Source organism: Cygnus atratus, chromosome 4 (assembly GCF_013377495.2).
Source record: "Cygnus atratus isolate AKBS03 ecotype Queensland, Australia chromosome 4, CAtr_DNAZoo_HiC_assembly, whole genome shotgun sequence".
In the NCBI taxonomy this organism is placed as follows: domain Eukaryota; kingdom Metazoa; phylum Chordata; class Aves; order Anseriformes; family Anatidae; genus Cygnus; species Cygnus atratus.
Genome location: NC_066365.1, coordinates 54,636,857 through 54,662,817, shown reverse-complemented (window position 1 = coordinate 54,662,817; position 25,961 = coordinate 54,636,857). Strand labels below are relative to the sequence as shown.

Sequence of the window (25,961 nt, the reverse complement as noted above, 5' to 3'; positions counted from 1 at the left end):
TGATCCAGTAGATTATTTTACCATGAAATTTGAAGATGAGCTAGTAGCTTTTAAATGCAAGTAACTTCTATAGTGATGAATAATGCTCTCAGTTAATTCCAGTACTCAGAGGAAAATAGGTTTTCCAAGTCTGCATTAATAGTTTTCTTACGACAAGAAGACCTAAAACCTTCTTCAATTGTTCACGCATGTGCTATGCCACATTGTGAAATCCTTTTTCTTCATAATACTTAAATCATAATTTTCTTCTCTGCAAGTATTTACATGATCAAGGTAGCTAGGTGTATACCTATTAGTCTTCCAGAAAGCTCAACTGAGCATTACTGAGAAGATAACTTTGTCATTTCCCTTCCTCCTTCCCTATCCTCCACCCGAAATCAAATTAATTATGAAGCTTTTCATCACTGTGGAAGCATTAGGCTTTCTACCACACTTCACGATTGCTTTAGGTGTATTTACAGCTCAGCGATATCTTAATAGCATAAAAACAAACAAGGCAAAAAACACTTACATAGGCAAGGTTTAATTAAGCTGCATACAGAAGAGCTCAACATTAACTCTTAAATTTTCATTGAGTAATATTCTGCCCTTCTCCATGTTCTTTAATATCTTCAACAACTTATGACAACACCCCACAAAATTATTTTTGAATGTAAAATGTAGATTTTCCCTGTATAAATAGGATGGTCACTGTCACATTGTTTTTCTCCAATTCAATCACATTAATAGCATATTATTTTACACTAATTTTTTAGGGATTTGTTTTGTTTTTGAAGTAGGGGTACAATTAGTTGAAATCTGAAGTAGGAATAGTCAGAAAAACAACAAACCCTACATAATTCCTGTAATCATTCATTCACTTCATACTGCACACAAGAAAAAAAAGCTTTCTTACGGAATTCAAGTTATTTCCTGTTTATTTGTTTTTGATGTTATGCACAGCAATTGATCTTTGACATGGTTTTGAGTGTGGAAAACTGGAGTGAACTGCAAACCAAGAAACTGCTGGAAAATTAGGAGTACAATCTTAATCTATCATCCCTGCTAGAGCTTGATGCAAACAACCATATATAAAAAAGGTTGGATCATTTGCTTCCACTTCTTATATTTGATCTTAAAACACTTGTTCACATTAATCTCCTCCCCTCCAATATATTTCCTTGGATTTTTATATACACTTTTTTACATCTTGCTACCTCAAAATTATACAAAACTGTAAAGAGGGGAGTCTGAAAAAATCAAACAAGAACAAAGGAGGGCAAATATTTATATATTTTTCCGTCACCTCCATGTGTTTAAGGCATTCTGTACCAGGTTCATTCATATGTTTGTAAACATTTTTAAACATAGATTCTATCAGCAATCAAGCAGGCAACTTTCTTTAGAGAGCTTCCCAGTTATCATTACCAATAACAGATTACCACCACACACACAAGAAAATAATCAAAACTACAGGTGTTTGCTCTCCGGGGGGGAGGGATGGATTTTTTTTTTCCAGTCCCAGTAATTCAACATTCCACTCACTGCCCCATCCCAGAGCACATCAGGCACTTCTCCTCTTCTCCTTCTCCCCTCACGCAGCCCATCAACTATTTAAAAGGTCTTCCCACCCTTCTCTAGTTTCTTCTTTTTAATCCCTACCTCTTCCTCTAGCTTCCTTTCCAAAACCGTCAGTAGCTTCTGTAGCACACTAACATCACAACAGCTTCCCAGTTTTAAGTAGCATCCACTAATCTCAGCTGACACTTAAGCTACTGCTCAGGGCTCTTCATTAGCTCTCAGAGTCTTTAAGCAATTATTTTGCTTTCTACTCAACTTACATTCAACTCTTCTTCTTTCATATTGCTGCTGCCGTCACCTTGGACTAATTCTATATTCACAAATTATCTCAGTAACACAATGAAGAATCTAAATACTCTTTTGCTTCACTCCCCCTCCTTCAGACCGTCAAACCTGAGCACCAACTCTGACTTCTTGTTCCACCTATGGCTTCCTTTTCAGCTCCCCCCATTATAGTACCCTTTGCCATCTTCTGCCTGATTAATATCATTTCCTGTAGTACATTGTTTGATGTTGTCCAGTTTTACTTTAAATGCATCATTAGCATTAGAGAGGAAATGAAAATTATTAGGCACTATCTTAGTGGTTCGTTCAGCATGCATAAACATTCCCATCTGTCACAGAGCTAATCATTTCAATTTTCAACAAAACAAAAAACCTTCTGAAATCACTAAGAGCACTGAGCCAAAATGCAACAAGAGGGTTTTGATGAGAAATGGATAGTATTTCACATATATAACAAAATACTCATCACTATTCAAGCTCTAACTTGGAGTCGTGCATGGAGGGAAGAAGTTGTAAATAATCATGGCACGCAGCCATCCATACCATTTCCTCATCTTTATATTTGGCAACGTTTCCTCAAATACACAGAAAATGCATCTATTTTGGAACCACTGAAGGCAGTAACAAAGGGGATCCCAAGGTCGGCCTCTTTATCAAAGCCAAATTCTCGTGCAAACACCATGACATGTACACCCTCCCTTACTTCAGCTTTATCAGTGAAACTTGAATACACCCCAACGAAGAGGGTATTTTCTGACAGACCAGGAAGGCACGTCACAGCCCTTCTGATGGTCACCGAAGGGAGATTATCACTGGAACCATCGCAGCAGCCTGCCATTTCAAGCCAATGGTTGAGCTGTCATGAAGGATCGGATGACATGTTTTTATTTAAGCACGAATGATTTTGAAATAGAAATGGGAATTTCAGCAAGTTGCAGGTTGAACAAATTGATTCTGTACGACCTATTTTTCACTTCTGCTCCAGAGAGGAAGTTTAAGAAATTCACAGTACATAGAGAGTCAAAGAAATTGATGGTTTCTTACCAGCACTATATCACTGCCAGAAGCTCAGGCTAAACCAATCACTTTTTAACTAGAAATGGGCCTGAGACATGATGTTCTGATCTCAATCTGAACTTCAACAAAGTTCATGTTGGTTATGCTAGGATTTGGCATTTGGCTTAGGATCTTCTTCACTTTTAACAATGAAGAAAAAAATCTTTTAAAGTACCAGTGGACTCTCCTCTATCAAGTTTAATAGAAATCAATAAATCAGCTTGATCCGATTTCATTTCAACATTGTAAGAAGTCTAAATAGGTGTCTTTTAGCACTGCAGTTATAATAAACCCCTCTAAGTCTCTTTGGGTGTAGTTCTAGTATGGATGTGAATTCCAATATGAGCAAGATTCAAGGACTTCCCTGGACATATTTGCCTGGTAATTACCGGCTGAAGCACAAACTTGAGACCAGAAATGATTTTTAGAACACTATTGCCCTCTGCTGGATTAGCTCTGAGATACTGGGCTTTTCTTCAATGAAGCAGTGAAAATAATTCGGTTTTCAACTTGAAAACAAAACACAACAGGCATTGAGAGAAGAATTACACTCTATGAAAGCTTAAAGGAAGACTTAAAGGAAGAAGCTATTTCTCCTGATTTCCAAATAGGCACAAGACCCATAAAGAGAGACATTTGTTCAAACGGAGGATCTAACTAGAAACCTCTTAGGACCAGTTGATATTTTTGGTTTTAAGTAAACAAGCTTTGGAGATAAGCTGGTTTTGCACCATTTTTCATAATTTTCGTTCAAGCAGAAAGAACTGACAGGCTGACAGCATGTATAAGCGTCATCCTGTTTCAGGGCTTGATTTTACTTTGCCTTCTGCTGCACTGCAGTCAGTGATTTCTACAGAGCATCCATATAGCAGAAGAGAATAAACATCTTGCAGAAAGGCTGTGCTTTCATGATCAGCTAAAGCAAATCTAAGTCAATGATGTTGAAAGGGCACAGCTGATATAACTTACCATACAGCCTCACAAGCAATAGACTGAACACACATGCACACACAAAAATAATAATTAAAAACATGAGAAAAAATTGATAAGGGGAACAGTATTAGATTGTTTTAGCTTAGTCATAATCTGCATCCTGAAAGGCAATAACAGAGCAAACAAGAACCCTTTGATAGTGAATGGCTCTAGAACAGTTTTCTATCAACATACACAAAATAATGGATCAAGCAAAGTGGGCAGATCTGGGAGTGCCCTATGCCAACAGAGAAAGATCAAGGGACTATTTAAGACATGAAAGATACTCTCATTATAAGCAGGCAGAGAAAGAAGGAAGGAGGAAAAAAAATCAGAATACACTGCTAGTTGCAAATGACCTACCATGCTGGAAGAGAAACTCCTCCACTAATTCTATATTCCTCCACTGAAGTACCATGTTTGTCCAGCAGCCAAGATCAAAACATCCATAAGGAAGCACCCAAAAGCATTCAGGGACAAACTGAATGCAGCGTTGATTCTGAAGATGGAAGTGGCTCATTACAACAAAAATCTGCAGAGGAATCTCACGGATGAAATTGCATGGATTCTCAGTGACAAATTACCTGGAAAGTTGTTTTATGTTTTTTCCTCCTTAAAGACCTCTGGCTCTGGACTTTACTAAAATAAACTAACTGGTAGATCACCTACCCATTACAATAATCAAGATAGGATTTAGGTATAGCTGAACAGTACTGTGTTCAGCTATGAAGGCCATTTCCTCTCCATGGTGTTCATTCAGCAAAACACGCTTAAAAAACAGGCTTAAATTCAATGAGATGTAGCCCATGCACATTTGATAAAATATGTTTTGTCTAAATTATTCTTTTAGAATTTTCTTATAGCTAGAGGAAAGTAAAAATCCGTAAGTTGCACCGTATTTTTCTATCAGTTGGTTGTTGACTGGCCACAAAGAATGCACATGATACATAAAATGTCCTTGGGAGACCAATAATTAGAAATAAAAAAAATATAAAAATCTTTCTCAGTCTCAAATTTCCTGCCACTGGAAATTTCCTGGGGAAGAATAGCAAGATCTAATGCTGAACATTATGTGGTCTCTCTCACAGATGTATCTACATAATTTCACACAGAAGAGAGAAACAGGTTAGGAAGTGAGATCAACAACAAAATGAGAAGTTACTGAGAAGCCATTCACATTTCAAACAAGAGTTTGCCTGTACACAAATTAGAGAGAACACAAGAACAAGGCACGTAACAACACTTCCCCCAAACGCCCCCCAACTCCCAAGTTACAGCAACCTGCTGGTCCTTGATTTCCTTACACGGAAATACTTTTCACTCAACATCCTGCAAAAGATTTTTACTCTACTAGTTTGCACAGCCACTCATTGAATCTAATTATCCCCATTTACCCCCTATATCTACAGGGCCCTAGAGAGTTCCACCATTACATCAGAATATATTCATGTCCAAACCAAAACAACAACAAAAAAAACACCACCTAGATTTGGGAGCTGGAATGACACAGCTACATCCTATATGGTTTTTTTTTTTTTTTTAAAAAAAACATTGGATTTGTTTAAAATATTACAGTGCACAACAGAAACAGGTCAATTTAGGTTCTTAAAAACGCACAGAACAACAGTTTTGAACAGTTAGCAGAAGTATCACTTACATACACCACAGTGTACTTCTATATAACACAGTTTCTAGAGCACTATATTATAGGAGGACAGCAAAACCAGTGCACAGAATAAGCCTCCTGAATTAGTAGAGTACTTACGACACACACTTTTAAGAGTGAATTAATCCCAGCCCTGCCCCTAACCTGTTGTGACACTCAGGGCTTTTCACTTCACCTCACTACATACCCGTTTTTTTGCATTGTACAGTAGACATAATGATACTTCTGCTTTTTGAAACCTTCGGAGAATTGCAGCAATAAAGTACTACATAAAAAGAGATATGCATTTATATTGAAATGCACCTATTCACAAAAAGCCATCAATTTCTAACACTAGTTAAATCATCTTTATAAGCATTCATTCACAAAAAGCATATGAAAAATTTACCTGCTCATTTTTGCAGATCCACACAGTATTCCCCTGAAGTAGAATAAAGATTTTGGCTTTGTATCCTTTCAGTTCAAGATATCCACTTTTCTCAGGGGCAACAGAAGTTCGAGACTGAGAGCGATTATCAGACTGAGACTTCAAGGCATTAAGTATTGTATTAACCCAGTCATTCCTTTCTTCTAAACAAGAAAAAAAATTAGACAAAGATAGGTTATAGGTTAAGCAGCAGCTCCATTCTCTACCACATTCATTTTTCTGTTCTTCCTACTATGCTTTGCTGATTGCTGGTACAGTTACAGCACATCAAAGAGAACATCCACCTTGAAGAAGAGGTGTGGAGGGAAGGGAGAAAAACAATATAGACAAAACAAAAACCCCACAACCCAGGAGCCCGTATCAGTGGAGATGTTAGCAAAGATATCCACTCAATTCCCAACAAACCAACACAAGTTTGAACTTATGCAAACTGATGATCAAGATTTTTGAAGTCATGTCTACTAGTTCTGAGATGCTTAATTTCAGACAGCTTAAAGACTGAGTTGGTATACAGGTGGCATGTTCACCTTCTGGAAGCCCAATAAATGGGAAAGAACTATGGAAATTATGTAAGCAAAAACCAGGGAGCCTAAATAATTTTTCGCTGAACAGGGAAGCCATCCCCAGTGCTATTCTGTTTGGCCATGCTTTTATGCAACATTTGGCAATTCACAGTCTACTCCATTAAGGTGTAGTGGTTAGGCTTGATATTGTCAAGGGAGCTGAGTAGTCAAGAAAATGCATGTTTGAATATCTTCTGTATGCATTATTAATTTAGCATCTTACAAATACATGAACACAAGCAGGTGAAGTAATAAAGTTCCACTCAGTCTCATACACTATGTTCAGATGTTTCACCAGACGACAATCAATATACTTTAACGCTGAATACATTGAATGAATTAGACTTGCCCTATGGGATTGAAATATCATGAATATTTCAACTCTGCTCTGAAAGATTCAGGTCATGAAATATATGGGGGGCTGGGGAGAAGTATATACTGTTCACAGCATCTTTGAAGTAGAAACGATCAGTGCCCAACACTGTGAAGAGGACTATCAAAACAATAACATGCTCACTTCATAAATGTCACACATGAAAGGCACCAGAAAACAGTCTGAAGAAGAGGAAAACAGCAGCTGGACACACAAGCACATGGTAGGTGATCCAAGTGCTCCTCTTAGAAGTACAAGTTTTGTTTTGAAGCATTGGAAAGTCTTTACAAGTAGTTTTAAAAGGTCACCAAAATATTTCAGTATAGTATAATATCACATTATGCTAAAAGTGTGTTGTTTTTTTTTAAATAGCATTTGACTCCAATTAAACAAAATATCACCGCATCTGAGCAGATTATGCTCTAATTCAGTACTGCTATGTATTTAAATTTTTTGACCCCAAATGCCACTAAACTTTCCAAAGCATTGCATATAGAGTTTTCCCTCTAGATATTTAAATCAAACTGAAAAATACTGTATTTCCATTATACCAAACAAATAACCAAGCAGCACACTGAAAGCCAATAAAACTAGCACTATAATCCCACAGATTGTGGACTAGCACTGGTACCAAGGGACGCAAATCAACGAAGTCAATGACAGTATTCCATGTTTTGATACTCCAGCAGAAATAAAGGGAAGTTAATATACAAGGTCCACAGGATGAAATATGTATAAAAGTCTCCATTTCAAAGTATTTTTAAAGAAGTTACGTATTATTGGAATAGTCCCAGAACAATTTCCAACCACAAATCCACAGAAGGAATAGCATCCAGTAACAGTCTGTGCACATACCCAAAAGCAAGCAGGGTTATTCACATAATTTACTATGAATATATCACCCAGCTCTAGACACAGTAAGAACTGAATTATTTGTACAACACTCATTTCTAACCTTAAGTGAACAGCTTTACAGACAGGCCACTAGGTCCAAAGACAATTGTACAGCTGTATATATCCAATTACAATTTCATTTTCAAGTGGCTGCTCTGAATATATTTTATATATCAGTATAAATTGTTAATGTCTTTACAGTATTCAAACGCAACGTCCATAAAGCAAATTATGGCCACACAAAAAAATACTGCGCTAAGATGGTTGTGCTTCAATTTATAAAAATAATCAAAAAAAATTTGGAAGAGAAAGGCAAAAATAATAAATAGACCTTTTTTTTTTTTTAACTCAGCTAAGAGCATAAAAATGCCTGAAATGATTTGAGCCAGACCTGATAAGAAGGATTTGTTCACTGATGTTGCACTCCTGTTACAGCCTGCAGCGAATGTTTACAACCAAGCTATAACCCATAAAAATGGGATTTGATAATGGAAATGCTGAGAGACCCTTAGCTATAATGGGTCTGGCATGTACTGCTGTAAATACATATTGCATATCCTTTTTTCTAGGTATTCCATTTTATTTGATTGTTTCCATAAATAAGTCATACATGCACTGATATTGATTCTACATATTACAGCAGTAGGTTGATAAAGCATTAGAGTAGAAGGTATTCTAACTTCCCTTTCACATTTGTATTCTCTATCAGTACATGGCTGAAAATACTGTACAAGGCAATAAATAAAGACACACAGAAAAATCCAGATTTTCTCTGATCACATCATCACATCCAAGCCATCAACTTCATTGTTGCTCTTCATCAATTTTATACCAAGTACTGACTTGGAGCAGATGGCTGAGAGCACAAAGGCTATAAAAGCTGCTAGTGAGACCTGAGGAATCCCCAGAAAAATCCATCTTTGGAAAGAATGGGGGAGAATGAAGAGCTGGAAAACAGTATTCTCATTTTGATATTTTTAAGTGTATTTCAGCTTATTACAAAGCATATAGTTATCTCTAGTTTCACTTCATGAGCCCAGAACAGCTGGATTCCAAAAGTATTTCTCACAATGAGTTATATTTCACAAACAGAATTTATCAGCAGTGACAACATAGCTTTCTAGCAATCATTAGAATTACATGTTTTCTACATACCTTCTTTATCTACTCGAAAGACGAAAGTCCTATGGGATGTAACAACTTCAAATTTATTCTCTCCATGAACTCTTACTGTTGCTATAGCAGAGAGCAGTATTATCCCCTTTGAGAACACTTCCTATAATAAAAACGCAATAGAAATAGTTAATAACTTTCACGGAACATTAAATGTCTCCCAGGTAGTATTACGCACCATGATGTTTCGGATGTTCATATCCTAAACTGTGCTGTGCTCCTAGAAGTTCACCATTTATTATTAACAAAATTGCATCAATTAGTAAACCACTTCACAACCCACACATAGCCCACTTCATTGTTACGTGTCTATGCGCACTTACAGCTTTCTAAAATAGAGTAAAATCCCATGGTGAAATATGGTGCATGTGAGAGATATAACTTAACGAGTCATCTCATGACTCTACTATAACAAAATATCAGTCTTAAATTTACAATTTTATGCCAAAGTAAATTGCATTGAGTATCTCACAGATCTTTATACATACACTCTCTTAACTGTAAAACAAAATCGGGCAAGGAGGAAAAAAAAGTGCTTTCTCTAGGCAGAAAATTCCAGAGAATTTATATGTTCCTTCCCCCATTCGTTCAGGGGTTAGCCAATAAGAAAGTAAATCCACTGATTTTATCTTTTACCCTGAATGGGAGGGTGGGAACAACTACTGTGCAAAAATCCATTGCCTTGTCATTGCTAACGAGGAACCTCTAGCTTGAATCAGGTGTGTACTTTTTTCCTAAATGAGACAGGAGGAAAGTGATCCCTCAAAAATATAATTTGACATCGGAGCAAATTTTTCCAAAGTTTCCTAATTTGCAACTTGGAATCGGGACAACTGAACTTAAAACAACAGCAACATAGGAGAAGCGAATTACTACCAGAACTTTCTCCAGGTCCTCTGGTCATCTTTTAACCTAATCAGCCTAGGTGTTACGAGGCGGTGGGGAAGGGCAAGAAAGCCCAAGCAGACATGCAATGCTTTGGAAATACTTCTGCACAATTCCTGGATTACAGAGTTGACACTGTTCCTCCTGTCCCCATATTTGCTTTCATCAATTGTTTTTTTTTGACCATGATAATTCAGACATACTGCTAAGATTGACAATCCAGATGCAGTAAAATTCCAAGAGGGAGCTCCCCATAAAAAATTTGTATTGTAATAACTTTCCTCTTGAAGTATAAATTATTATAATAGAGGAACCACTGTGAATGCTAAGCATGGAGGAGACACATAGGATACATTTTCTGTTTACTGAGTTTAGTATAACAGACTTTCACCAAATTCACAATTGCATTGTTTCGCTTCTAGACACTAATATTTGTCAATGAATACTGTTTGAACAACTGCAGTTTAGTAAAATATACAAAGACAGTGAACATGTTACTCAAGAGCTACTCCATCACTCAGAATTATCTCAGTGTTGTGCATGTATTTTCATTATGGCTATACTTGTTTGAAGACTGACTTGAACACAGCTACTTCATATTTGTTAAAGAAGATTGGATATTGTGTTAACTCTCAATAGAAAAACAAACTTATTACAGATGCTACTTCTAAAAGTGTTCAGATATAATTATATTACGGTGTTTGCAGGCATCTACTGGTTGTATTTGGTACTGTAAGAGAATAATTCAGACTGCTTTAAGTCACAGCTGCTTTATTCTACCTGCTTTGAAAATTTTCAGTCTCCTTTTAAGCTGAGTACAGTTTTGGTTTTGTTATTTAATCATCCTTTTTAAAGCTTTGTTCTTCCCAAGGCATATGTATTTTCAAATACAGTTTAAACCACTGTAATTTCTCAATCTTATTTCTACAGCAGCGTCTGTTCCACATGCCTACTCTTTGAAACAGTGCAGACAAGAAATTAGGCGATTTAAGAAAACGGAGAAACAACAACAAAAACAGACCCAAGAACCTTGCAGATATTTCTTCTGTTACCAGGTGGTCTATTCTACTTATAGGGCTGCTAAAAAATCTCCGATGGAACAATTTTCTAGTTGGGAAAGAAGAAAGTTTTGTTGAGAACATATGCTTTGATGAAAATGTTTATTTTCAAATACAGCCCAATGGAGCCCTACCTCACCAGGTGTGTTTCAGAGCCAGACTGATAGATCCTGGAAAAGATAGTCCTGCACTGTTTTGGTTTTCCTTCCACAATAGATAAAACACGACCTAGTTCAAGAACAACAGTGATTGCCCTGTTTTGCAGCGAATTTCATTCTTTGTTAATGCTTACATGCAGCATAACGCAACAAAATAAAGTTCTCCATATGAAAAGGCAAGACTTTCCTAAATCACAAACGTATTTGTCAAGGATCCTAAGACGTTTTTAAACAAAAACTTTGAATATCACCAGCAGTTTTGCCTTACCATAAAGAACATGTTAGAGCACCAGAGTTCTCCTGCCAAAACAAGGAAGAACTTTGAAAGAAATACTACACATACTGTGTATTTGAAAAAAAATCTGAAATTACACCTTCCGCTCTTCAGCTTGCGCTCACTTCAGTTGACCACATTCTGTTATGACAAAACCACACAGGATATTGCTGTGACCACATCAACTTGCTCAGAACCATGAATACAGGAGAAATAAGCAGCATCATCAGTTCAAAGAAAAACAGTTCCCAGGTCATATGCCATTTGAAAAAAAAAAAAAAAACACACACTAAGCATTTTTTTCATATATAGATAGATATAAAGGGAAGTAGTCTGCATTTATTAGAAGATGACACATAGCTAGATCCAGATTAGAAAAAAAATCAAGTTTAAATCATTCCAAGGAGAGTTTAGATAGAGTACGCAGACATTTTCAGGAATACTGCCCTCTCTGTCTTCCCTCCCCATCCTCCATGCATTTCACTCTTCATTAGACACTTGCACACTTCCCCTTGTTGAGAATCTCACTCCTCTCAAGTTTCTAATTTGAATGGCAAATAGAGCTGTTTAGTACGTGTAGTGTTTCTGGGTAAAACAGTTTTATTCTATTCACTCTACCCTTTTCTGCTTGTAATAATCAGAAAAAATATCTCAGTATGGATTGGTTTTCTTTTGAGAACTATTTTTTAATTGATATTTGTGAAACCAAAAGTGTAACAATTCCTTTATAACAGATTGTCTGTGTATTGGAATATCCTTGGACAAACACAGACTAGAACAGACAGATCTTGCCATTAAGATTGAGGTTAAGTGACAACTTCCTCGTTTAAACGTAACTAGACATACAGCTAGGAGGAGGGCCCTGTTGCCCACAGTGAACCGTGGGGATATCCCTACCTTTATCAGAACCAGCTCCTGAGCTGCACGGAGGTATTGCCAGGTCTACAAATATTTGCAGAACATGCTGATAACCATCTAGCAGGCAATATGAATGATCTCGGTGTGGGAGGAGGGATCCAACAAAGACCACTCTGCCAAAAAGCTCATGCTCCCCAGTGACTCCATTACTTACCCAAATCCCACCATGCACTCAGAACTATGGACAGACAACTGTTTTCCTCCTATCTGCAAAGTACTCCAAGAGTTTCACCAAATCCTCAGCTATCATCAGAACGCGCCTTCAGCTTCGCAGTTCTTGGATACAAAAAGGACTCACCAAGTTAATAAATCAGACACACAAATTTGAAATTGAACACACAGACCAACTAGTGACACTTTCAACTCCAGGAGTGTGGTTTTATACTCTGCTCAAGAAAAGGGAGACAAGGAGTCTTCAAACCAAGACTCCTGCAAGCTCTTGAGGGCCCAAACTATCACGGATATCTTCTATATAGAGGATGCAGAGTTGAAAGCTTTTTAAGCAACTGTGCTACATTAAATATTCCCGTCAACATACAGGATGATTTCTGGAATCTCCTATGACAGACAGCTGTACAATAAAGTCCTACTCTAGAGTTAGTGACCGCAAAGCAACCTCTAGTGACCTTCCAAAATAAATAAATAAACCCCCAGTGCAGAAACCTGACTTAAAATTCTTTGAAATTAGCATTCTTTGCCTAATTATGCTACAGACAATGTTAAACAAATCCCAATGCCGTAGGATTTTTATTTATTTAAAAAGTCTCTTAACAACTAACTCTGCATTTCTGCTCGTCTAAAGCCCTGGTATGAATACCACAGAGGGAGTAACATTTTTTGGTCTTTCCAACCCAGATGTTATTCCATTGTTCTCTTCATCTACATAATCATGTCTTCTAATGTAAGTGAGGAAAAATAAGCAAGCAAAAACAGGTTGTCTCATGTTCCTCATCAGTAGGCATAATAAGGCATGATGTAAATAATTTTTTGAGCTTGTTCACAATTTCTCTAGACCCTCAGGATGTACACAGCCATCTTCTACTTTAGTTCTCCCCTTTCATAATCTGCTGAAATATGTCAAAAAGCATGCACATTATATAAAGCATCTGCAGAACACTTACTGATTATCACTGCCTAGCATAATGCTTGGGAACTTTTACCCTAAGTTGTATTTTGTTCTTAATTTAATATGCATCTTCAACAGGAAATGCTTTCCAGTGTTTCAAGCAATACGCATGCATATAACCTCATTTCCAAACATGCACATTATACAATCATCTATCATTTTCGAATTTAACAAGTTCGGCATTTCTTCCAAAAGTGAATTAATCACAGAGCAACAGAAAAATAATTTAAGTCAGCTGAAGTGCATTAAATAGATAAATAAATAGGAAAAAGAAGAAAAAGGGAAATTTTTAGAAAAAAGAAGGCAAGGTTTAAAGATAGGTCTCAAAAAAGCAATGGTTTCTATTGTGAAAAACAACATCAAGAGCTCAGGTAAGTCTTTTCCAAGTTTCATATATTTTTTGAAAATTATTACTTACAAATCCATTTTTACATCATGTATCAGAAGAGAACTACTTGAATCAAAGCAACTCATGAGCCTGCAAATCTTTTGGTACGGATCAGTCCCTTAGGTACAGAAACAAACAAAGCCAGCCACTGACATAACAATATTATGCTCCTTTTAAAGAGACACATTCAAATGTAAACTAGTCCCATGTTATGTGATTATTCCTAGAATACACAAAAGGAGAGACTTATAATTAGAGACTAGGAAAGTGGCATGGAGTATTTGCTTTTAGGTGGTCTTCCAGGCCAAATTTTCCCTCAAAAAAAAAAAAAAACCTAACATGCTGGGTTTCCATGACAAGACAGTTTGCAGCCACCAAAGTAGCATTTGATCTCTTAAACACGTTTTTCACGATCCTGTTCTCTTTTGCAGAATGCAGCAATGTCGCTCCTCCAATAAACTAAGAAGTTCTGATGATACCTACCTGGAAATATCAGGAACACTAGCCCTTCTAGAAAACAAGAGGATGAAGAACACATGAAGATCAAGGACACATTAAAATATCTAATAATACCTTATCCTTATTTTGCAGTTGAAGATATATTTAAGACAAAGAAATAATTATTAATGAATATTTATCATGCATATTACACACATGCATTTTGACCCAAACATGTCATTACCTTTTCATTATTGTAGTAAGAAATGCTGTCTCCATCAAACTTAACCCAGCGCTTCTGAAACATACGTTTGCTGTGAACCAAAAAGTAATACACTTAAAATTACAAACAAAAACAAGCTTTTAAGAATATCACAAGTGCAAATTAATGAAAGGTAAAAATCACATTTAGCTTCCTGCATTTGGGCCTAAACATTCTAGAAATTAAAATTTACACCTTTTTAAAAGGATAATATTGATTTCAAATATAATAAACAATATCACTGGAGTTTTTATAATTCAGTGACTTCATTTTTTTTTTTACGCAAATTTCCCCTCTTTCCCCTCCCCATCCTCTTTATCATATCTGAAGTGACAAAGGAAAAAAGAGCTTTCAATAATGTATTTTTGCTTGAATCTAACAGGTATAAAGGATGTTTTTTACGGAAAGCAAAGGAATACTCTGAATACAGAGCATACCAAGTTCATTTGCAAAAACGAGAACTGAGAATCTGAAGTGATCATCTCATTGATAGGTTCATGAGAAGTACATCTCCGTTTACATATTATGGTATGTAAACCATATAGAGTCAACCTCACCTGAGCACTCTCTTCCCTGGCCAATGAATAAGTATCAGTCACACCATATCATTCAACAAGTACAATGTAAAAATTTGTTTTCAACTTCTGTTATCAACTACAGATCATTAATGAGAAGCTCATTTGATTATCTCAGTTTCCTGTTAATTTAAGCTCTTATTTTATATATATATATATATATATATATATATATATATATATATATAAATATGAACCTGAAGCAGTCCATTATGCTCATTAAAAATGTTGGCAGCCTATTAGTTATCATCTATAAAACTTTACATTCTAAAACCTACTAAACAAGTTTAAGCAAGCACAAGACCCCTCTCTAACAACTCTTTTCCCAATGTTATTTCCTTTACTATTAAAAGAGAGCTCTGTTTTAGGATTAGGAGACTGTGATAGTTTATCAAAACTTCAATCAAATAGCAACTGGCTTAATTAACTTGTATTATATGACTACAATAAATCATCATCTTTTCTAACCTGGAAAAGCCAACGTAGAATTTGTTTTCCATTAAAATATCAATAAACTTTGAGATGTTACAGAAAAGAAAAAGTGTACCTAAGTGCCATGTAAACTGTAAACAAACTCAATGACTTTACAATTTATAGTGAGTTCACTAAAAATAAAAGCCGTACTTTAAATGCAGTTTACAACAATTTAATGAAACAGTACATCTTCATTCCCCTGAGGACACACAAAATGCCAGGTGTAAATAACAGCTTTATAAAAAAAGAAAATGGGAAAAAAAAAAGAAACATTCAGCTGACACGGACTGAAATCACAGAATTATCCAGGTTGGAAGAGACCTCCAAGATCACTTAGTCCAACCTCTGACCTAACACTAAGAAGTCCTCCACTAAACCATATCACTAAGCTCAACATGTCAAGGCTTTAATGGCAGAACAAATCAGGTTTGTTTTTTTTTTTTTGTTTGTTTGTTTGTTTTTTGCTTTGGTTGGTTTCTTTAAGTCTTCAGGTATCTGAGAAATGGTATTGTTAGAAAGAAAAAAAATTAGCATTCATTAAACTGTTTAAAAATAAGTCCTTGAAATTTAGCCAAGGAATATCACTGATTTGAGGCTACTGATGCTGCAACTTTTCTACACAGTTCTACCAGATATTAATTTTGTGATTATATTACTTTGAAAAAGATAGTGAATTATTCTCATGCAGTACTTTACCTAAAGCCTTCACATTCAGCTTCAAACTCTATTCTTTCAAACAGCACAGTATGAGTAAACCGGAATCTAGAGCCATATTTTATATCACTCCATTAGCTAACTGCCAAAATTGAGGTATTAACTGAAAAGTGAATACACTTCTTTCAGTTCTGAAAAAAAGTAGTATAAACATACTATACTGGAGAAAAGACTATTTTGAGTCTATGTAAAGTTGTTCTTTGATTTGTTACTAAAAGTACATAATTGCAATCCATAAAAGTTGATGAAATTTTTGAAACTGAATAAAAAGCACAAAAAAAACCATATAACTAGGTTTATGCAGATTAAACCTGTTTTGCCATTGCAGAATTTCAAACCAGATTTATTTCCCCTTGCTGTTCAGCCTTAATATATCATAATAAAGCAAAAAAAAAATAAAAATAAATCTTTGTGAGTCAGAACTCTTAAAAAAAACAAACGACAAAAAAAAAAAACAGGAATTGCTATGTCACAGAGCTCCTTCCAGTGGGCTCAACCTAGAATGTATTCTCAAGCAATTTAATTCAATAACTTTTGTCAGTAAAGTGAAAAAAATATAATTGCTATAATAGTCAGAGTAATTATGATTATTATAGCTACAACTAATGAAAGGAAAGACCAAACATTTTAATATCACCCTTCAAAGCAGCTAAACATGAAGTTCTAAGAACAAAGAATATAGAACTACTAAGGCTCAAGGAGAACTACAGTGAAAACATTACAGAACTAAAGGACAAAAGCCTTAATTTCTTGATGCTAGTGCAAGTCAGAAATGGACTGGAAAAGTTAAATTGTGCCAACCTTAAAAACGCAGAGAGGAGATGAAGAAAGTCATTAGAACAACTACAGAAGCAGAAACTACTGAAGAACTGTCTATTCAATTAGTTAAGGAGGTTAGAAGTATTCAGAGTTTACTATATTTATGAAGGGAAGATCTGATAATAGAGGGCTCTTTACACAATCTAAGAAGAGTGGGAATTTAATGTTAAATTAAAGTAGAAGAAACTTTAAACAATAATAGCAATTAAACAAGAGCTTTTTAAAGCTACAAACTTGCTAGTGAATCTGTTTTCCTTCTACTCTCTTTTTTACTATTTAAAATTTCAAAGTAAGACTTGTGCTCAGATTCCTCCATCAAAATTTAGGCACATTGATAAACTAAAGTAGGAGACTATTCACTGTAGATACATTTCTAAACTCAAAGCTTGATTTATATTCCTATGAGACTACACAACTCTGAAACCAACAGTGATTTCCAGTCAAGAAAATCACTAATTCGTATGTTCACAGCTAAACTGGTAAAGCAATATTTCAGAATCAAACCTTGGTTTTGCTCACAGAAAAGCAACAAAGATTCACAGATTGGAAATGTTGCTACAAATTAATTCTCGATTTTTCCACTACAGTTCATGAGTGGCAATCAACATTTTTAATAAAAACATCTTTCCTGAGCATACCTCCTAAATAAACTTTAGGATAGATAACAACATATCATTAAAATTGAGAATGTGGAAGAAAAGCCCTGTGCTCTTGTGATAAAAGCAGTTCCCTTCTTCCCACCACAGTGACCAAAGAGCCTTTCATGCAAGCATACATCTTTGCAATTACACAGTAATCACCACAAATACCATACCCTTGAGGGGATAATTTATCCAGCCATCCTGCTTTAAGCTTCTTTACTGATGGTCCATAAAAACAAGCATACGGTGTTATTGATTCATTTGCAATCGAAGTTTGAGCTCCGTCAAATTGCCGAAAATCCATTTGTTCACTGACCAAGTGATTTGAATCTCCACTTCGGTTCTTACTACAAGATGAGTGGCTTTTGGCTTTATTTTTCTTTTTCTTTAAAGGTAAAGAACATTGATCCACAATAGAGTATACAGATTCACTTTCAAAATCTTCTGGTCCTAATGACTTGTTTTCCTGAGACAAGGGTTCATTTTTCACACATTCCTTTGTCTTCCCATCCTGATTAAGGGAACTAGAAAAAAAAAAAGTACACTTTAATCTAAGTGTATTGCTACAACGCACAACAAAGTATCAATCAGAACAAATATTCTTAAGACATTGCAAATGTGCTATAACATGTTTCATTTTTGGGATAACCAGAGGCTGAGCTAAACAGGATATGTATCTTCAAACTATGACCTTAACTGAATCCTACTTTCTGAATAGGGCTGGTAGCGAGGTAACATCTGCTTTAGAAACCTGAATATTAAAACACTTTAAATTGAATTCTGCTTCCTCAGAAAACTAGCTTTATTCATTTTAAAGTTCTGGAGGATTTGCGGTACCACCTCACTCTTCAGTCTCTCCCCCTTGTAAAGAATAAAGTAATTGTAAAAAGTAAAGAGTTAAAGAATGTTTTTGTGTGTTTTGCCTTTTTTTTTTTTTTAGATGAGTAGACAGTGTATGAAAGTACTCAGAGATGGTTATCTAAGAGACATCCAAAAATAAAACGTGTGTCTTCCTGTATGAAGAGAGGGACAAGACACCCCCCAAATCCACAAAACATTCTGAAGCCCAGGTTAGACAGTCTTAGGACAGTCACCTCCTATGGAATGATGTGAAGGCTCAAATAGGAGAAAAGTAAATAAATAGATGGACAGATAAATAAACAAAGTCACTGCTGGTGGCTACCTTTCATAGGTAGAGCTCTACTTATTATATTACTAAATAATTATTTCCTCTTTAAATTCTAGATTTATCTATAACTTATTTAATACCATGAATTCTTGTGAGAATAATGTTCTTCATTCATTTCTAGATCTGATTTCTTTTCACAAACCAGGCGTTCATTTCCATGAAGTTCCTAGAAAATATATACACCACAAAAAACATATGTAAGTGAAATAGTAAATTGTTTAAATTACTGTAGACATAAATCACACACAAACAGACCAACTAGCAAAGATACACTTTTCCAAATTTTCTAGTAATAGGCATCTGAAAGATTGTTTCAAAAAGTATTTTAAAAGTGTTACTTTCAATATTTCCATTTTAATACTCAAAAATATTTGCGCATAGCCAAAAATACCCAAGACAAATAAATTAAAAAACTCAGCACGTAGAAATATTACTACTCCGACTTATTTCTTGAAGCACAATTGAGTATTATTTTTACACTGAAATTTTCTAAACTCAAGAGCCACAAGTTACATGCGTCTTAAGTATACCATTTATGATTTGCTACTGTTAGCCTATCTTTCATGTCAATATTTCTCTGAATTAAATGTACAGCCTTCATAGTACAACGATAAAACAGAGGTAAATTCAAATTCCTACAGTAAGACTGCTAAACATATCTAGTATCTTCTTGCCAAGCTCTTCTTCCTAAAAGGCACATTTATGAATGTTTAGAAATCTTTATCAGAAACTGCTTGGAGTGTACAAAATGTCAAGGTTAACACAGCTCAAGAACATTACACTCCATACTTTCTAAACTTGATCTGACAATCATACTGCAACATCACTAAGCTTCTCAAGATTCATCTTTCTTCCTTAAAAAAAAAAAAAATGAACAGCTACATACTTTATGACGGAAACAATTTAATTTAATTTACTCATTTAAACTTTGAAGTCTATGTCACAAAGCTGAAAAGAGGCAGAAAAAAGCAGATACGCTTTCACAACTGTTGCCATTTTTTCTTCCCCCAGAAGCAGTATCTCATTTATATTTGAGGGCTGTGCCTAGGCAACATGAAAAGACAAGCTTAAAAAAGGACATAGCTAAAAGCTGAGTATTTGTACTCTACAGAAAAAAACGGGGAAGATATAGGCTGCTAATAGGATAACCCTTAAGGAACCTTTTGGCCTCCTCTGCCAACCAGATAGTTTATTAAAAAAAAAAAAAAAAGAAAACACCCCTCCAAAAAACACACCAACACACACCACACACTATTAGCTATGTTGTAGCACCAAGGATTAGATGATGATGAAAAACACTCCTATATTTGCAAAACAAACAAAAACAGAAAACCAACAAATAACCTGTCTGCTACTTGCAAAATGCCTGAAATGCTCCTCACAAAAGGAGGTGAAATAGCAGTATCACATTTTTATGCAACAGCCAAGAGACTAATGCCATCACCCAGGAAGCATCTTTAAGTTAGATACTAAACATTTTTACTCTATTATTTTCACCTGCTCATGAGGATGCAGCCCCAGGCTGCTCAGATGGACGAACCATGCCCACTGTGTACGGGTACACAGCTGCACCTCCTGCTCCCTTTCATGACCCATTACAATACCAGTTTACATCCTGCCTTTGCTTGCTCTGCAATCTTCAGCACTTAGCCATGTTCGGGGGACCCCGAGAACTTCCAAATAGCAATCAAGAGATGCATTTCTATTGCTGGCAAACTTTAAAGTATGGAAATCCATAAATGAAGACAGGTTATGCAGACAGAGTTCTGTTCCCTCACAAAGACACAAACTTCATCCAAATTAAAGAAGGGAAGCCATGTGTTGGTTACAGGATTACTTGGCAAGATCCTCAGCCTCTATACAAGACAGAACTCCTATTTCCCAACTCCTGCAACTCTGTCAGGTATTGTACAGAGGTAAGTAGCAGCACCATTTTCTCCTGCAGTCACCTTCATAGAAGGAAGTATTTCTTGAAAGATGGGTATATATATTAGACTGAAACTGTATTTAAATGTATACTGTTCTTACGCAGAGGAAGAGCCCGCCCTTAAGGAAGAAGTCCGGCTTCTAGATCACAGTCAGATGTAACTGCCTACTTGCAGCCCTATAAGAAATCTCTACTTTTGATCAGGAAGCATTCAGATGCATTTTTGTTTAAATTTTTCTACCAGTCAGTCTTGCTGGTCACAATGTGAAGTGAGGAAACCCGAATACTAAGAATTGTACTGGAACTACTGCCACATTAAATACTCGATGCCATTCAGGACAAGCATCTTCACTTGAGAGACACTGCCTTAGTCTTCTATTAAAGGCCATACAGTTTTATAACAGGGCTTTAAAGATAATATTTTAACAGGAGGGGTTCTTAAGAGTTCTTATTTTAAAGTTGCACAATTTGTAATCTAGCCAGCATTCCGCAATACCACAACACATAGGAGCTCACAGAGATTACTGAACTCAATATGCATGTTTTAATCTAGTCTGAGAATCTACAGCAAGAAATAAAGCCAGTATTTCGCTCCAGAGGCTTGAACTCAGGATTTCTTCACAGAAAAACCGAATTCCAATATACTTTACTCTTCAGCTGGACACAGCAATATATCAGCTGTGAAATGTTAGGATTTTTATTTGTGCTATTTTTGAATAAATGGAAAAGAAAAATGTTCCTTCTTCAGGTTGCCCTTTAGAGGTTTCTGCTTCTAGCCGTCTTCCTCACTTAAGTCTAAGGCATACTTTTTTTTATGCCCTTAATTCCCCGTTCTCTCATGCTGACTTACCTTTAGTCTGTAGTGACTCATTACCTGTTTCTAGACACTCCCTTTATAAAAGCCTGTAGAAGCTTTTACGTTGTTACACCAATGAAACAGGAAGAAGGTTAATGGCCAACTTCTAACCACTTAGAACAAGCTTCATTTAGTCAGCATTACAACTTGCTGTTTTCTTAAATACAGATGAACTATATTCTCATATGAGGTTATTTCTAAAAGGAAGCAACAGTTACTAAAGTCTCAAACACTTCACAGTGTTATCTAAACTTCCTTATTTATTCCTAGGACACCTGATCCTGGGGAAAAAAAAATCTGAAAATGAAATAGCTTGGGACCTTTGTTTTACAGTTCTGCTTTATGACCTTTGTCTGCAATTATGTTCTAATGGAAGCAAACTATGAAGTTTCCAACCAGCATGTGATTTATCAAATGAAAAAAAAAAATGTTTACTTACATAAACATGATAATTAAAATCTAAATCTTCAGATCAGAGAAAGCATGTTGTAATATACTGCTTTAATTGAGATTCTACAGCCAGCAGAAATAATAATTCTGTTTCAAGCAGTTAATCTAGCTTAACAGCATGGTATTTTTTCTACTGGGTGCCTTTATAAGATAAGATTGCAAACAAACTTCCTGGGTATGCTGTATTATAAGCAGCAACTCCAATAAAACATATAGAAAAACTTTAAAGTAACAAGGACAGAAAACTTTTTCTGGAAAAACCTGCTTATGCCATTGTACTAATTGCAAAGCAGCTCAACTTTGAATTTGTAAAGACATTTTAATAATTGGCACAGACAAGACTATGCAATAGGAAAGAAAAGGAGCTCAGAAGTACCTTTTGTGTACAGATTACGTAACAAGAAATAGAAGGAGAAACATCATGAATTTATGCCCATCTCCTTAAAAAGCCAACGATGAAAAACAAAAAACCATGATTCCAAAGAGAAGACAGTACACATGAAAAATAAAAGTTCGTTTTTATGCTTCTAAAAACACTCCAACTAGAAGATGCAATTTGAACCATTTATTTTCAATGCACAATTCTTAACAAATTCATACTGGAGAAAAATATTATAGGCACCTGTTTTGAAAGTTAATAGTTGAATAGTTTTCATTTTAGTGAATAATTTAGAGTAGTTGAAAAGGAGAAACATTAGAGTGAAGACCAGAAAAGAAACTAAGAATTACCTATTGTTTTCCCTAAGTCAGTGGCTTGAGATCAGCTGGAACAAGGATAAGCAAACAAAGAAGCAACAATTCCTGAGTGAGAAGCAGGAGCTGGGATTCACAACATTTGGTGGATGCCTCACTAAGTTACTTCACCGCTCGGACCTCCACATGATTCAGAAGTCCGTCCACATACCATCTAAGACATTCACAGTTCAATTACCAGCCTCAACAAAAGTGTTCACGTCAGAGAATCCTGCAACAAAAGTGACTTACTGTGTATATATCAAGTCTGGGATGTATGAAAAATATCAGTATTCCTGAGAATTTTCATATACAGGAATTTTTAAAAATGTATGGCCACAAGTGACTATTAGATCAACTAAGCTAACATACAAGCTGCTTTCTTTGGTTGTCCACCAGCCAGATGCCCAGTCTTCATATTGAATTATCAGAAGAGAGAAAAGCCACTTTTCCCTTTACTCGTCAGTTTTAATGGTTATAATCCCACTTAACCTCGTTTAGAGGCAAAGTATTACAATACACCACTGTACTTAAGAAGGTACAAGAAAGGCGTCAAGGTAGTCTGCAAATGCCTATAACTGACTGTTTTTCATTTGATATGGCAGCATCTAGCTCTGGGCAGAAAAGTCAATTCTCTCTCCTATGTTTTTAAAAAAAAAAAACAAAAACAAAAAAAGCAGAGCTTCCTATTACTATCAAACAATACAAAGTATATCTCTAGATTAAGAAAAGTCACTAGTCCGTACATATTTACACTGTTGTCATGGTTTTGGCTAGGATAGGGTTAGTTTTCTTTGTAGAGGCTCATACGATGCTATGTTTTGGACTTTTGATGAAAACAGTAGTGATAACACATGAATGTTTTTAGTTGTTGCAGAGCAGTGCTCACACAGAGCCAAGGTCTTTTCTGCTTCTCATGCTACCCTGCCAGCAAGGAGACTGGGGGTGCACCAGGAGCTGGGAAGGGACACGGCCAGGACAGCTGGCCCAGACTGACCAAAGCGATATTCCGTACCATATGGTGTCATGCTCAGCAATAACAGTTGGGGGAAGAGGGAGGAAGAGGCAGACATTCAGAACCACGGCATTTATCTCCTCAAAAAGCATTATGAGCTCTGCTTTCCCAGAAATGGCTGAACATCTGCCTGCTGATGGCAAGCAGTGAATGAATTCCTTGTTTTGCTTTGCTCACGCATGAAGCTTTTGCTACAAGTGGTAAAGTGAGTTCTCACACTTTTTTACCTTTTCAATTCTGTTCCCTATGCCACCTACAGAGAGTAGGTAAGTGCAATGCTTAGCTGCCTGCCGGAATTAAATCACAATTATAAAACTTGTGCATATACCTAAGAAGACAGGAAAGATACTGAGAACTGAAAGAGAAGAAAAAAGAATTAATGGCAGTACACAATACATAACATGAAGATATAAACCATTTATATCCAGACTTCTCAACTTACCTTAGCATCTTTAAGGCTGTCCCAAAGAAAGGTTTCTCCATATGGAGATATGATGGGTGGCTTTTCTTCTGTGAAAGTTTCTTAAAGTAAAAAATAAACACAGTCACATACTGCCATACTCCATTAAGGTACTGATATAATCAACAAGGGATACAAGTTTTCTGTTTCTGATTTCTCTGTCCTCCTCAGAATAAATAAATACTGAAGAACAAGAAACAATTTCTCATAACTGAAACACACTTTCTCAGAAAATATATATATACTAAAATATATACTTTTATACTGCATCTATTTATATAGTTTTATCTAGTTACAGTTTTAGTATACCTAGCAATCTACTATAGTGTATCTCTCTACTATAGTGTATCTCTCTACTATAGTGTATCTCTCTACTATAGTGTATCTCTCTACTATAGTGTATCTCTCTACTATAGTGTATCTCTCTACTATAGTGTATCTCTCTACTATAGTGTATCTCTCTACTATAGTGTATCTCTCTACTATAGTGTATCTCTCTACTATAGTGTATCTCTCTACTATAGTGTATCTCTCTACTATAGTGTATCTCTCTACTATAGTGTATCTCTCTACTATAGTGTATCTCTCTACTATAGTGTATCTCTCTACTATAGTGTATCTCTCTACTATAGTGTATCTCTCTACTATAGTGTATCTCTCTACTATAGTGTATCTCTCTACTATAGTGTATCTCTCTAAAAAACAAAAGCAAAGGAAACAAAACAAACCCACCAAATTTCTGCTCAATTTTCATTTTGTCACCAATTATTTGCTTGAAATTAATATGTATAACTTCAAACTTCTAGCATTTGAAAGAACTTTTTTTTTTTTAAATGCAACTGACTGTGCAAGACTGTATTAAATAGTTTACTGGAAGAAGTTACCAATTTATTTCCTGTTATTTCCTGAAGCTCTGAGTATTCACTAACAAATGAAGCTGCATTAGTCAGAAATACTCTTCTTATAGTTTAAGAAAAAGCAGATTCTGCTTTAAAAAAATGCATACAATCTTGAAAATTCAACATATTGTAGTCTAAAAAAAATATGTTAAATTATGTTTACAGACAATATTTTGTAATTTTCATGCTATTAGCTCGTAAACAAAAACTAAGTAAAACATAGAAGTGGTTACGTGCTCTGCTATTATGTATATCACACTTTTTTCATACTTTCCAGATACCCAGTATTTCTTAAAATAATACATCAACACTCATGTTGGACCTCAGTTTTTGGTTTGAGGTTTCTTTGTCCGAATATTCAAGATGTAAGTACCAACATGCTTAACTCACTTCTTTGTGAAACTTGCCTCCCAGCACAAGATACATTCATAACATCCACGTTTCTTCTTTTCTGAAGGGAGCTTGAACAAAACAGAGCACAAAATGAAAATATTAAGTGAAATTTCCCAGAAATGGAGCAAAGACATCTTATGCAGGTAAACAAAGTATTACAACTACATGCAAATGTAGAAATAGTCAATTTTAAGTCTTGGAAAAGTCTTCTGACTGAATTTAAATTACCCAACGTTCTTTCTTTTCTCTCTTCATGATGCTGAATACTTCACTGATCCTAACACACATCTTCAGATTTTTTTTTTTTTTTTTTGGTTTTTAATGCCTTAACATACATTTAG

At 35.5% G+C, this 25,961-nt stretch overlaps 1 protein-coding gene across 5 annotated transcripts in view; it reads right to left on the bottom strand.

Moving 5' to 3' along the window:
• The window catches only part of ARAP2 (ArfGAP with RhoGAP domain, ankyrin repeat and PH domain 2), a 126,918-nt gene that overhangs the window by 86,791 nt on the left and 14,166 nt on the right, over positions 1-25,961 (bottom strand). For all 5 annotated transcript variants that reach the window (XM_035547324.2, XM_035547308.2, XM_035547343.2 and 2 more), the window contains 7 exons: positions 25,618-25,688; positions 24,311-24,390; positions 18,969-19,054; positions 17,873-18,223; positions 14,459-14,528; positions 8,952-9,072; positions 5,928-6,109 (listed from right to left, as the gene is read on the bottom strand). In XM_035547324.2, the coding sequence (XP_035403217.1) occupies positions 5,928-6,109; positions 8,952-9,072; positions 14,459-14,528; positions 17,873-18,223; positions 18,969-19,054; positions 24,311-24,390; positions 25,618-25,688 (961 nt within the window). The remainder of the gene's footprint in view (positions 1-5,927; positions 6,110-8,951; positions 9,073-14,458; positions 14,529-17,872; positions 18,224-18,968; positions 19,055-24,310; positions 24,391-25,617; positions 25,689-25,961) is intronic.